At 48.5% G+C, this 14,580-nt stretch overlaps 2 protein-coding genes across 2 annotated transcripts in view; one reads left to right on the forward strand and one right to left on the reverse strand.

Annotated features, from left to right (window-relative positions):
- LOC139401777 (glypican-5-like) overlaps window positions 1-13,248 on the forward strand; it is a 49,746-nt gene extending 36,498 nt beyond the window's left edge. Inside the window, exons 3-7 of the mRNA XM_071145745.1 lie at window positions 1,829-2,364; window positions 3,562-3,720; window positions 12,535-12,662; window positions 12,894-13,019; window positions 13,215-13,248. Of these exons, the coding sequence (XP_071001846.1) occupies window positions 1,829-2,364; window positions 3,562-3,720; window positions 12,535-12,662; window positions 12,894-13,019; window positions 13,215-13,248 (983 nt within the window). The remainder of the gene's footprint in view (window positions 1-1,828; window positions 2,365-3,561; window positions 3,721-12,534; window positions 12,663-12,893; window positions 13,020-13,214) is intronic.
- Window positions 13,249-13,445: 197 nt separating this feature from the next.
- LOC139401778 (basic salivary proline-rich protein 3-like) lies at window positions 13,446-14,285 on the reverse strand. The gene has a single exon (XM_071145746.1). The coding sequence runs from the start codon at window positions 14,283-14,285 to the stop codon at window positions 13,446-13,448; it is 840 nt and encodes a 279-aa protein (XP_071001847.1).
- Between the last annotated feature and the right edge of the window lie 295 nt (window positions 14,286-14,580).

Raw genomic sequence — 14,580 nt, forward strand, 5'->3', positions numbered from 1 at the left:
CCACGGGTCAGGTCCTAGCTCGTCCCAGCCTGGGGGAAGGAGAGACTGCCCACTGGTCAGGTCCTAGCTCGTCCCAGCCTGGGGGAAGGAGAGACTACCCACTGGTAAGGTCCTAGCTCGTCCCAGCCTGGGGGAAGGAGAGGCTACCCACTGGTCAGGTCCTAGCTCGTCCCAGCCTGGGGGAAGGAGAGGCTACCCACCGGTCAGGTCCTAGCTTGTCCCAGCCTGGACCCTGGGGGAAGGAGAGACTACCCACTGGTCAGGTCCTAGCTCGTTCCAGCCTGGAGGAAGGAGAGACTACCCCACTGGTCAGGTCCTAGCTCGTTCCAGCCTGGAGGAAGGAGAGACTACCCCACTGGTCAGGTCCTAGCTCGTCCCAGCCTGGAGGAAGGAGAGACTACCCACTGGTCATGTCCCAGCCTGGACCCTGGGGGAGGGAGAGACTACCCACTGGTCAGGTCCTAGCTCGTCCCAGCCTGGAGGAAGGAGAGACTATCCACTGGTCAGGTCCTAGCTCGTCCCAGCCTGGGGGAAGGAGAGACTATCCACTGGTCAGGTCCTAGCTCGTCCAAGCCTGGACCCTGGGGGAAGGAGAGACTACCCACTGGTCAGGTCCTAGCTCGTCCCAGCCTGGGGGAAGGAGAGACTACCCACTGGTCAGGTCCTAGCTCGTCCCAGCCTGGGGGAAGGAGAGACTACCCACTGGTCAGGTCCTAGCTCGTCCCAGCCTGGGGGAAGGAGAGGCTACCCACTGGTCAGGTCCTAGCTCGTCCCAGCCTGGGGGAAGGAGAGACTACCCAGTGGTCAGGTCCTAGCTCGTCCCAGCCTGGGGGAAGGAGAGACTACCCACTGGTCAGGTCCTAGCTTGTCCCAGCCTGGACCCTGAGGGAAGGAGAGGCTACCCACTGGTCAGGTCCTAGCCCGTCCCAGCCTGGGGGAAGGAGAGGCTACCCACCGGTCAGGTCCTAGCTCGTCCCAGCCTGGGGGAAGTAGAGACTACCCACTGGTCAGGTCCTAGCTCGTACCAGCCTGGGGGAAGGAGAGACTACCCACTGGTCAGGTCCTAGCTCGTCCCAGCCTGGGGGAAGGAGAGACTACCCAGAAACCCTTTTAGTCAGGTCCCAGCCTGGGGGAAGGAGAGACTACCCAGAAACCCTTTCAGTCAGGTCCCAGCCTGGGCGAAGGAGAGACTACCCAGAAACCCTTTCAGTCCCTTCACCCCCCCCCCCCTCTTGTAGAAACCTTTGAATCTGATGAAGGCATCAGAGAACCAACCTGGTCCTCTAGTATTAACCATCTCTCTCTCCCTCCATTCCCCTCTCTCTTTCTCTCTCCCTCCTTTCCCCTCTCTCTCTCTCCCTCCTTTCCCCTCTCTCCCTCCATTCCCCTCTCTCTCTCTCTCTCTCTCTCTCTCTCTCTCTCTCCCTCCATTCCTCTCTCTCCCTCCATTCCCCTCTCTCTCTCTCTCCCTCCATTCCCCTCTCTCTCTCTCTCTCTCCACCTTCTGCCTCTCTCTCTCTCTCTCCCTCCATTCCTCTCTCCCTCCATTCCCCTCTCTCTCTCTCCCTCCATTCCCCTCTCTCTCTCTCTCTCCCTCCATTCCCCTCTCTCCCTCCATTCCCCTCTCTCTCTCTCTCCCTCCTTTCCCCTCTCTCTTTCTCTCTCCCTCCACCTTCTGCCTCTCTCTCTCTCCCTCCATTCCTCTCTCTCTCTCCCTCTGCCTCCCTCTCTCACTCCCTCTCTCTCTGTCTCTCTCTGTCTCTCTCTGTCTCTCTCTGTCTCTCTCTGTCTCTCTCTCTCTCTCTCTTCTATCTCTCTCCTCCTGTAGAAAGCTTTGAGTCTCTGATAAAGGCATCAGAGAACCACACCAACCTGGTCCTCCAGGCGTCGTACCGTAACATGGCTGGGGAGGCGTCAGGTCTGGTGAGAGAGTTGTTCACTGACGTCGGCCTCTTCCTCCTTGGCTCCGAACTCAACATTGATGACATCACCAGCCGCTTCTTCGACGCTCTCTTCCCATTGGTCTACCACCACCTCATCAACCCCAGCCTCAGCCGCGTCACCCCCGGTTACGCCGAGTGCGTCCGCTCCGCCCGCCGCGATTTGTCCCCGTTCGGCGCCGCTCCGGGAGTCCTAGCCAATCAGATCGGGAGGTCGGGGGTCGGGGGTCGTGTGCTGTTACAGGCGCTGCACCTCGGCGTAGAGGTGATCAACACCACGGATCACCTGGTGTTTAGCAGGGAGTGTCGCAGAGCTCTGCTCAGGATGCAGTACTGTCCCCACTGCCACGGACTCACCCTGACTAAACCCTGTATGGGCTACTGTCTCAACGTGATGCGTGGCTGTCTGGCTAGCATGGCTGAGGTAACCCTGGCGTTGTTTTACACGTGATAACACCACCACTATTCTATAGATTCCCTCTGCTTGTTATCTATTCATCTATTCTATATATTCCCTCTGCTTGTTATCTATTCATCTATTCTATAGATTCCCTCTGCTTGTTATCTATTCTATAGGTTCCCTCTGCTTGTTATCTATTCATCTATTCTATAGGTTCCCTCTGCTTGTTATCTATTCTATAGGTTCCCTCTGCTTGTTATCTATTCTATAGGTTCCCTCTGCTTGTTATCTATTCTATAGGTTCCCTCTGCTTGTTATCTATTCTATAGGTTCCCTCTGCTTGTTATCTATAGATTCCCTCTGCTTGTTATCTATTCTATAGATTCCCTCTGCTTGTTATCTATTCTATAGGTTCCCTCTGCTTGTTATCTATTCTATAGGTTCCCTCTGCTTGTTATCTATTCTATAGGTTCCCTCTGCTTGTTATCTATTCATCTATTCTATAGATTCCCTCTGCTTGTTATCTATTCTATAGGTTCCCTCTGCTTGTTATCTATTCTATAGGTTCCCTCTGCTTGTTATCTATTCATCTATTCTATAGATTCCCTCTGCTTGTTATCTATTCTATAGGTTCCCTCTGCTTGTTATCTATTCTATAGGTTCCCTCTGCTTGTTATCTATTCTATAGGTTCCCTCTGCTTGTTATCTATTCTATAGGTTCCCTCTGCTTGTTATCTATTCTATAGGTTCCTTGTTATCTATTCTATAGGTTCCCTCTGCTTGTTATCTATTCTATAGGTTCCTTGTTATCTATTCTATAGGTTCCCTCTGCTTGTTATCTATAGATTCCCTCTGCTTGTTATCTATTCTATAGATTCCCTCTGCTTGTTATCTATTCTATAGGTTCCCTCTGCTTGTTATCTATTCTATAGGTTCCCTCTGCTTGTTATCTATTCTATAGATTCCCTCTGCTTGTTATCTATTCTATAGATTCCCTCTGCTTGTTATCTATTCTATAGATTCCCTCTGCTTGTTATCTATTCTATAGATTCCCTCTGCTCTATTCATCTATTCTATAGGTTCCCTCTGCTTGTTATCTATTCTATAGATTCCCTCTGCTCTATTCATCTCAGCTCCTTGTTTCATTTTGATTTGTTTTACTTGGAAAGTGTGATTTGTTTTTTTAAAAAGGTTGTAAAAAGATTTTGATTTTGATTTGAGGTGGACCCCCATTGGAGAGAATTCGTGAGGTCGTTAGAGGGGCTGTCGGCACGCATGCACGGATCTCAGGACCTGGAGCAAGTGCTGCTGGGAGTTCACGCCGTCGTCCACGACGCCGTCGCACATGCTCAGAGGAACGGGCCACACCTCTCGGCACAGGTGAGGTGTTTGGTGACGCGTTGTCGTCCCCTGTTGGATTGTCATTGTCAGGATTAAGTTCAGAGAGCATTTTAGAAATGTGCTTCAGACTAAGTGATTAACATGAAACCAACCAGTCACCAGACTAAGTGATTACCATAAAACCAACCAGTCACCAGACTCAGTGAATAATGTCCCTATAAAACCAACCAGTCACCAGACTCAGTGATTAACATGAAACCAACCAGTCACCAGACTAAGTGAATAATGTCCCTATAAAACCAACCAGTCACCAGACTCAGTGATTAACATGAAACCAACCAGTCACCAGACTAAGTGATTAATGTCCCTATAAAACCAACCAGTCACCAGACTAAGTGAATAATGTCCCTATAAAACCAACCAGTCACCAGACTAAGTGATTAACATGAAACCAACCAGTCACCAGACTAAGTGAATAATGTCCCTATAAAACCAACCAGTCATCAGACTAAGTGATTAACATGAAACCAACCAGTCACCAGACTAAGTGATTAACATGAAACCAACCAGTCACATGACTAAGTGAATAATGTCCCTATAAAACCAACCAGTCACCAGACTAAGTGAATAATGTCCCTATAAAACCAACCAGTCACCAGAGTAAGTGAATAATGTCCCTATAAAACCAACCAGTCACCAGACTAAGTGAATAATGTCCCTATAAAACCAACCAGTCACCAGACTAAGTGATTAACATGAAACCAACCAGTCACCAGACTAAGTGAATAATGTCCCTATAAAACCAACCAGTCATCAGACTAAGTGATTAACATGAAACCAACCAGTCACCAGACTAAGTGATTAACATGAAACCAACCAGTCACATGACTAAGTGAATAATGTCCCTATAAAACCAACCAGTCACCAGACTAAGTGAATAATGTCCCTATAAAACCAACCAGTCACCAGACTAAGTGATTAACATGAAACCAACCAGTCACCAGACTAAGTGAATAATGTCCCTATAAAACCAACCAGTCACCAGACTAAGTGATTAACATGAAACCAACCAGTCACCAGAGTAAGTGAATAATGTCCCTATAAAACCAACCAGTCACCAGACTAAGTGATTAACATGAAACCAACCAGTCACCAGACTAAGTGAATAATGTCCCTATAAAACCAACCAGTCACCAGAGTAAGTGAATAATGTCCCTATAAAACCAACCAGTCACCAGACTAAGTGATTAACATGAAACCAACCAGTCACCAGACTAAGTGATTAATGTCCCTATAAAACCAACCAGTCACCAGACTAAGTGATTAACATGAAACCAGCCAGTCACCAGACTAAGTGATTAACATGAAACCAACCAGTCACATGACTAAGTGAATAATGTCCATATAAAACCAACCAGTCACCAGAGTAAGTGAATAATGTCCCTATAAAACCAACCAGTCACCAGAGTAAGTGAATAATGTCCCTATAAAACCAACCAGTCACCAGATTAAGTGATTAACATGAAACCAACCAGTCACCAGACTAAGTGAATAATGTCCATATAAAACCAACCAGTCACCAGAGTAAGTGAATAATGTCCCTATAAAACCAACCAGTCACCAGACTCAGTGAATAATGTCCCTATAAAACCAACCAGTCACCAGATTAAGTGATTAATGTCCCTATAAAACCAACCAGTCACCAGACTCAGTGAATAATGTCCCTATAAAACCAACCAGTCACCTGACTAAGTGAATAATGTCCCTATAAAACCAACCAGTCACCTGACTAAGTGAATAATGTCCCTATAAAACCAACCAGTCACCTGACTAAGTGAATAATGTCCCTATAAAACCAACCAGTCACCTGACTAAGTGAATAATGTCCCTATAAAACCAACCAGTCACCTGACTAAGTGAATAATGTCCCTATAAAACCAACCAGTCACCTGACTAAGTGAATAATGTCCCTATAAAACCAACCAGTCACCTGACTAAGTGAATAATGTCCCTATAAAACCAGCCAGTCACCAGACTAAGTGAATAACATGAAACCAACCAGTCACCAGACTCAGTGAATAATGTCCCTATAAAACCAGCCAGTCACCAGACTAAGTGAATAACATGAAACCAACCAGTCACCAGACTAAGTGATTAACATGAAACCAACCAGTCACATGACTAAGTGAATAATGTCCCTATAAAACCAACCAGTCACCAGACTAAGTGAATAATGTCCCTATAAAACCAACCAGTCACCAGACTAAGTGATTAACATGAAACCAACCAGTCACCAGAGTAAGTGAATAATGTCCCTATAAAACCAACCAGTCACCAGACTAAGTGATTAACATGAAACCAACCAGTCACCAGACTAAGTGAATAATGTCCCTATAAAACCAACCAGTCACCAGAGTAAGTGAATAATGTCCCTATAAAACCAACCAGTCACCAGACTAAGTGATTAACATGAAACCAACCAGTCACCAGACTAAGTGATTAATGTCCCTATAAAACCAACCAGTCACCAGACTAAGTGATTAACATGAAACCAGCCAGTCACCAGACTAAGTGATTAACATGAAACCAACCAGTCACATGACTAAGTGAATAATGTCCATATAAAACCAACCAGTCACCAGAGTAAGTGAATAATGTCCCTATAAAACCAACCAGTCACCAGAGTAAGTGAATAATGTCCCTATAAAACCAACCAGTCACCAGATTAAGTGATTAACATGAAACCAACCAGTCACCAGACTAAGTGAATAATGTCCATATAAAACCAACCAGTCACCAGAGTAAGTGAATAATGTCCCTATAAAACCAACCAGTCACCAGACTCAGTGAATAATGTCCCTATAAAACCAACCAGTCACCAGATTAAGTGATTAATGTCCCTATAAAACCAACCAGTCACCAGACTCAGTGAATAATGTCCCTATAAAACCAACCAGTCACCTGACTAAGTGAATAATGTCCCTATAAAACCAACCAGTCACCTGACTAAGTGAATAATGTCCCTATAAAACCAACCAGTCACCTGACTAAGTGAATAATGTCCCTATAAAACCAACCAGTCACCTGACTAAGTGAATAATGTCCCTATAAAACCAACCAGTCACCTGACTAAGTGAATAATGTCCCTATAAAACCAACCAGTCACCTGACTAAGTGAATAATGTCCCTATAAAACCAACCAGTCACCTGACTAAGTGAATAATGTCCCTATAAAACCAGCCAGTCACCAGACTAAGTGAATAACATGAAACCAACCAGTCACCAGACTCAGTGAATAATGTCCCTATAAAACCAGCCAGTCACCAGACTAAGTGAATAACATGAAACCAACCAGTCACCAGACTAAGTGAATAATGTCCCTATAAAACCAACCAGTCACCAGACTCAGTGAATAATGTCCCTATAAAACCAGCCAGTCACCAGACTAAGTGATTAACATGAAACCAACCAGTCACCAGACTAAGTGAATAATGTCCCTATAAAACCAACCAGTCACCAGACTCAGTGAATAATGTCCCTATAAAACCAGCCAGTCACCAGACTAAGTGAATAACATGAAACCAACCAGCCACCAGACTCAGTGAATAATGTCCTTATAAACTGATGAAGAAGGAAGAAACACATTTTTCTCAGAAAGAGAGACAGAGTTGTAATACTGATCTGAGGTTTAATGACCGAACCAACTGCTACCACTCCGTCACCCAGGAATGTACTGCAGACACACACACACACACACACACACACACACACACACACACACACACACACACACACGGTACATACCACTCAACAACAGCGTGCCCAGAACATTCTCAGAATAGACCATTGTGGGCAGCGAGCGCCAGTAGCCAGAAGAGGTTGTCCAGACTGTTAACCAGAGAGAGTTAGATCATCCCCAGTAGCCAGAAGAGACTGTCCTGTTAACCAGGGAGAGTTAGATCATCTCCAGTAGCCAGAAGAGACTGTCCTGTTAACCAGGGAGAGTTAGATCATCCCCAGTGGTCAGAAGAGACTGTCCTGTTAACCAGGTAGAGTTAGATCATCCCCAGTGATCAGAACTGTTAACCAGGGAGAGTTAGCTCATCCCCAGTGACCAGAAGAGGTTGTCCAGACTTTTAACCAGAGAGAGTTAGATCATCCCCAGTAGCCAGAAGAGACTGTCCTGTTAACCAGGGAGAGTTAGATCATCCCCAGTAGCCAGAAGAGGTTGTCCAGACTGTTAACCAGGGAGAGTTAGATCATCCCCAGTAGCCAGAAGAGATTGTCCAGACTGTTAACCAGGGAGAGTTAGCTCATCCCCAGTGGCCAGAAGAGACTGTCCTGTTAACCAGGGAGAGTTAGCTCATCCCCAGTGGCCAGAAGAGACTGTCATGTTAACCAGGGAGAGTTAGATCATCCCCAGTAGCCAGAAGAGGTTGTCCAGACTGTTAACCAGAGAGAGTTAGATCATCCCCAGTGGTCAGAAGAGACTGTCCTGTTAACCAGGGAGAGTTAGATCATCCCCAGTAGCCAGAAGAGACTGTCCAGACTGTTAACCAGGGAGAGTTAGATCATCCCCAGTGGCCAGAAGAGGTTGTCCAGACTGTTAACCAGAGAGAGTTAGATCATCCCCAGTAGCCAGAAGAGGTTGTCCAGACTGTTAACCAGAGAGAGTTAGATCATCCCCAGTGGCCAGAAGAGGTTGTCCAGACTGTTAACCAGAGAGAGTTAGATCATCCCCAGTAGCCAGAAGAGACTGTCCTGTTAAGCAGGGAGAGTTAGATCATCCCCAGTGGCCAGAAGAGACTGTCCTGTTAACCAGGGAGAGTTAGCTCATCCCCAGTGGTCAGAAGAGACTATCCTGTTAACCAGGGAGAGTTAGATCATCCCCAGTGGCCAGAAGAGGTTGTCCAGACTGTTAACCAGGGAGAGTTAGATCATCCCCAGTGGTCAGAAGAGACTGTCCTGTTAACCAGGGAGAGTTAGATCATCCCCAGTGGCCAGAAGAGACTGTCCTGTTAACCAGGGAGAGTTAGATCATCCCCAGTAGCCAGAAGAGGTTGTCCAGACTGTTAACCAGAGAGAGTTAGATCATCCCCAGTCAGTCCTGGGACATATGAGCTTGACTGGGTCCCAAACGGGCCCCTATTCTTGTTCTGAGAAATGAAGGCTATTAATTCCATGCGAGAAATTGCCAAGAAACTGAAGGTCTGGTACAACGCTGTGTACTACTCCCTTCACAGCACAGGAACCATTATCTCTGTGGAACGCTTTCGACGCCTTGTAGAGTCCGTGGCCTGATGGAATTGAGGCTGTTCTGAGGGCAAAAGGTGGGGTATACTCAGGGTAGACTACAGTATAATGTGGGGTATACTCAGGGTAGACTACAGTATAATGTGGGGTATACTCAGGGTAGACTACAGTATAATGTGTGGTATACTCAGGGTAGACTACAGTATAATGTGTGATATACTCAGGGTAGACTACAGTATAATGTGTGGTATACTCAGGGTAGACTACAGTATAATGTGTGGTATACTCAGGGTAGACTACAGTATAATGTGTGGTATACTCAGGGTAGACTACAGTATAATGTGTGGTATACTCAGGGTAAACTACAGTATAATGTGTGGTATACTCAGGGTATAAACAGTATAATGTGTGGTATACTCAGGGTAGACTACAGTATAATGTATGGTATACTCAGGGTAGACTACAGTATAATGTGTGGTATACTCAGGGTAGACTACAGTATAATGTTTGGTATACTCAGGGTAGACTACAGTATAATGTGTGGAATACTCAGGGTAGACTACAGTATAATGTGTGGTATACTCAGGGTAGACTACAGTATAATGTGTGGTATACTCAGGGTAAACTATAGTATAATGTGTGGTATACTCAGGGTAGACTACAGTATAATGTGTGGTATACTCAGGGTAAACTACAGTATAATGTTTGGTATACTCAGGGTAAACTACAGTATAATGTGTGGTATACTCAGGGTATAAACAGTATAATGTGTGGTATACTCAGGGTAGACTACAGTATAATGTGTGGTATACTCAGGAAAGACTACAGTGAGTAGTGTACACTAGACTGGCTCACTTCAACATATACTACAGTGAGTAGTGTACACTAGACTGGCTCACTTCAACATATACTACAGTGAGTAGTGTACACTAGACTGACTCACTTCAACATAGACTACAGTGAGTAGTGTACACTAGACTGACTCACTTCAACATAGACTACAGTGAGTAGTGTACACTAGACTGGCTCACTTCAACAGTAGACTTCAGTGAATAGTGTACACTAGACTGGCTCACTTCAACAGTAGACTACAGTGAGTAGTTTACACTAGACTGGCTCACTTCAACATAGACTACAGTGAGTAGTGTACACTAGACTGACTCACTTCAACATAGACTACAGTGAGTAGTGTACACTAGACTGGCTCACTTCAACAGTAGACTTCAGTGAATAGTGTACACTAGACTGGCTCACTTCAACAGTAGACTACAGTGAGTAGTTTACACTAGACTGGCTCACTTCAACATAGACTACAGTGAGTAGTGTACACTAGACTGGCTCACTTCAACAGTAGACTACAGTGAGTAGTGTACACTAGACTGGCTCACTTTAACAGTAGACTACAGTGAGTAGTGTACACTAGACTGGCTCACTTCAACAGTAGACTACAGTGAGTAGTGTACACTAGACTGGCTCACTTTAACAGTAGACTACAGTGAGTAGTGTACACTAGACTGGCTCACTTCAACAGACTACAGTGAGTAGTGTACACTAGACTGGCTCACTTCAACAGACTACAGTGAGTAGTGTACACTACACTGGCTCACTTCAATATAGACTACAGTGAGTAGTGTACACTAGACTGACTCACTTCAATATAGACTACAGTGAGTAGTGTACACTAGACTGGCTCACTTCAATATAGACTACAGTGAGTAGTGTACACTAGACTGGCTCACTTCAACATAGACTACAGTGAGTAGTGTACACTAGACTGGCTCACTTCAACAGACTACAGTGAGTAGTGTACACTAGACTGGCTCACTTCAACAGACTACAGTGAGTAGTGTACACTAGACTGGCTCACTTCAATATAGACTACAGTGAGTAGTGTACACTAGACTGACTCACTTCAACATAGACTACAGTGAGTAGTGTACACTAGACTGGCTCACTTCAACATAGACTACAGTGAGTAGTGTACACTAGACTGGCTCACTTCAACATAGACTACAGTGAGTAGTGTACACTAGACTGGCTCACTTCAACATAGACTACAGTGAGTAGTGTACACTAGACTGGCTCACTTCAACATAGACTACAGTGAGTAGTGTACACTAGACTGGCTCACTTCAACATAGACTACAGTGAGTAGTGCACACTAGACTGGCTCACTTCAACATAGACTACAGTGAGTAGTGTACACTAGACTGGCTCACTTCAACATAGACTACAGTGAGTAGTGCACACTAGACTGGCTCACTTCAACATAGACTACAGTGAGTAGTGCACACTAGACTGGCTCACTTCAACATAGACTACAGTGTGTAATAATGTTTGGTACTCAGTGTATATGTGATCATATACCAATGTAAGCAAGGTTTAAAGGATTATGTTTTAATCAATATTATATCTGTTTGGGCTTCTTATCGTCTTATTTCTAATTACATTCAGGCCCCCTGACCGTCAGACCCCTGACCGTCAGACCCCTGACCGTCAGACTCCTGATCGTGAGACCCATGACCATCGGCATCAAGACAAAATCGTCCCCCTGCTGAATTTAGTTGATGATCACTTCCCTACAGTGCTTTACTTTAGACCAGAGTCCTCTGAGTCCATCTAGTGGAGACATCCTGCCACTGCACCCTGTTAGGAGGGAGTCTTCTGGGTCCATCTAGTGGAGACATCCTGCCACTGCACCCTGTTAGGAGGGAGTCTTCTGGGTCCATCTAGTGGAGACATCCTGCCACTGCACCCTGTTAGGAGGGAGTCCTCTGGGTCCATTTAGTGGAGACATCCTGCCACTGCACCCTGTTAGGAGGGAGTCTTCTGGGTCCATCTAGTGGAGACATCCTATCACTGCACCCCGTTTAGGAGGGAGTCCTCTGGGTCCATCTAGTGGCGACATCCTATCACTGCACCCTGTTAGGAGGGAGTCCTCTGGGTCTATCTAGTGGAGACATCCTACCACTGCACCCTGTTAGGATGGAGTCCTCTGGGTCCATCTAGTGGAGACATCCTGCCACTGCACCCTGTTAGGAGGGAGTCCTCTGGGTCCATCTAGTGGAGACATCCTGCCACTGCACCCTGTTAGGAGGGAGTCCTCTGGGTCCATCTAGTGGAGACATCCTGCCACTGCACCCTGTTAGGAGGGAGTCCTCTGGGTCCATCTAGTGGAGACATCCTGCCACTGCACCCTGTTAGGAGGGAGTCCTCTGGGTCCATCTAGTGGAGACATCCTGCCAATGCACCCTGTTAGGAGGGAGTCCTCTGGGTCCATTTAGTGGCGACATTCCTATCACTGCACCCTGTTAGGAGGGAGTCCTCTGGGTCCATCTAGTGGCGACATTCCTATCACTGCACCCTGTTAGGAGGGAGTCCTCTGGGTCCATCTAGTGGAGACATCCTGCCACTGCACCCTGTTAGGAGGGAGTCCTCTGGGTCCATTTAGTGGCGACATTCCTATCACTGCACCCTGTTAGGAGGGAGTCCTCTGGGTCCATCTAGTGGCGACATTCCTATCACTGCACCCTGTTAGGACCTCTCTAACATTAGGACCTGTACATCAGCTGATTGTTCTCTGTGTTTGTTGTGCTCCAGGTGTATAAAGTATGTGGTCGTCCCAGTAGACAGCCTGCCCAGTCAGTCAGCGGCCAGCAGGACGGAGCGTCCATCCCTCTCAAAGCCTTCATCAGAGAAACAGGAAACAGCCTGGCTACCAGGAGGAAGTGAGTACACTGTCTCAGTTCACCACTGCTAACCACTCACTTCATAGTCCTCATTTTCTACTCAGCACTTCTTCAGCACTTCTAGACAGCACTCAAAAGGTTGATCTCTCAGGGTGTATTTAGTTGTTAAGGTTTGCTTAGATGATGATTTTAGTGTTATGAGGCTCTTGAGAGGACTGGGGGTGTGGAAGTATACCAACGTTGGTCCCCCCCGTGTGTCTGTCTCAACAGAGAGTTCCTGAACAGTCTGCGTTTGTACCGTACCTTCTACGGTGGCCTGGCGGACCAGCTGTGTGTCAACCAGCTGGCCTCCGCCGATGGACTGGCCTGCTGGAACGGAGCCGACGTTGTCAAGAGGTACGTGACCCCCCCCCCCACTGCCCCCCCCCCTCACACACACACAGACCTATCACCTATGACCCCCCCTCACACACACAGACCTATCACCTATGACCCCCCCTTCCCCCCCTTCCCCCACTGCCCCCCCCTCACACACACACAGACCTATCACCTATGACCCCCCCCCCCCACTGCCCCCCCTCACACACACAGACCTATCACCTATGACCCCCCCTATCACCTATGACCCCCCCTATCACCTATGACCCCCCCTATCACCTATGACCCCCCCCTATCACCTATGACCCCCCCTATCACCTATGACCCCCCCTATCACCTATGACCCCCCCCTATCACCTATGACCCCCCCTATCACCTATGACCCCCCCTATCCCCTATGACCCCCCCCCCAGCACCATGGATTCTGAAGTTCAAAAGGAGAAACTACGAGCCCTTCACTGTTCCCATCAAGCATCTCTTTCTGTTTGTCTGTCTCCTCCTCCTCCGTCCCCTGGGGGACCTGTCCTCTCCTCCTCCTCCTCCTCCGTCCCCTGGGGGACCTGTCCTTCTCCTCCTCCTCCTCCTCCGTCCCCTGGGGGACCTGTCCTTCTCCTCCGTCCCCTGGGGGACCTGTCCTCTCCTCCTCCTCCGTCCCCCTAGAGGACCTGTCCTCTCCTCCTCCTCCTCCTCTGTCCCCTGGGGGACCTGTCCTCCTCCTCCTCCTCTGTCCCCTGGGGGACCTGTCCTCTCCTCCTCTTCCTCCGTCCCCTGGGGGACCTGTCCTCTCCTCCTCCTCCGTCCCCTGGGTGACCTGTCCTCTCCTCCTCCTCCTCCTCCGTCCCCCTGGGGGACCTGTCCTCCTCCTCCTCCTCCGTCCCCTGGGGGACCTCTCCTCCTCCTCCGTCCCCTGGGGGACCTCTCCTCCTCCTCCGTCCCCTGGGGGACCTGTCCTCCTCCTCCTCCGTCCCCTGGGGGACCTGTCCTCTCCTCCTCCTCCATCCCCTGGGGGACCTGTCCTCTCCTCCATCCCCCTAGGGGACCTGTCCTCTCCTCCATCCCCCTGGGGGACCTGTCCTCTCCTCCTCCTCCTCCTCCTCCTCCGTCCCCCTGGGGGACCTGTCCTCTCCTCCTCCTTAATCCCCCTGGGGGACCTGTCCTCTCCTCCTCCTCCATCCCCTGGGGGACCTGTCCTCTCCTCCATCCCCCTGGGGGACCTGTCCTCTCCTCCTCCTCCTCCTCCTCCTCCTCCTCCATCCCACTGGGGGACCTGTCCTCCTCCTCCATCCCCCTGGGGGACCTGTCCTCCTCCTCCGTCCCCCTGGGGGACCTGTCCTCTCCTCCTCCTCCATCCCCCTGGTGGACCTGTCCTCTCCTCCTCCTCCATCCCCCTGGGGGACCTGTCCTCTCCTCCTCCTCCATCCCCTGGGGGACCTGTCCTCTCCTCCATCCCCCTAGGGGACCTGTCCTCTCCTCCATCCCCCTGGGGGACCTGTCCTCTCCTCCATCCCCCTGGGGGACCTGTCCTCTCCTCCTCCTCCTCCTCCTCCTCCATCCCCCTGGGGGACCTGTCCTCTCCTCC

This window comes from Oncorhynchus clarkii, unplaced genomic scaffold (assembly GCF_045791955.1).
Source record: "Oncorhynchus clarkii lewisi isolate Uvic-CL-2024 unplaced genomic scaffold, UVic_Ocla_1.0 unplaced_contig_4828_pilon_pilon, whole genome shotgun sequence".
In the NCBI taxonomy this organism is placed as follows: Eukaryota; Metazoa; Chordata; class Actinopteri; order Salmoniformes; family Salmonidae; genus Oncorhynchus; species Oncorhynchus clarkii.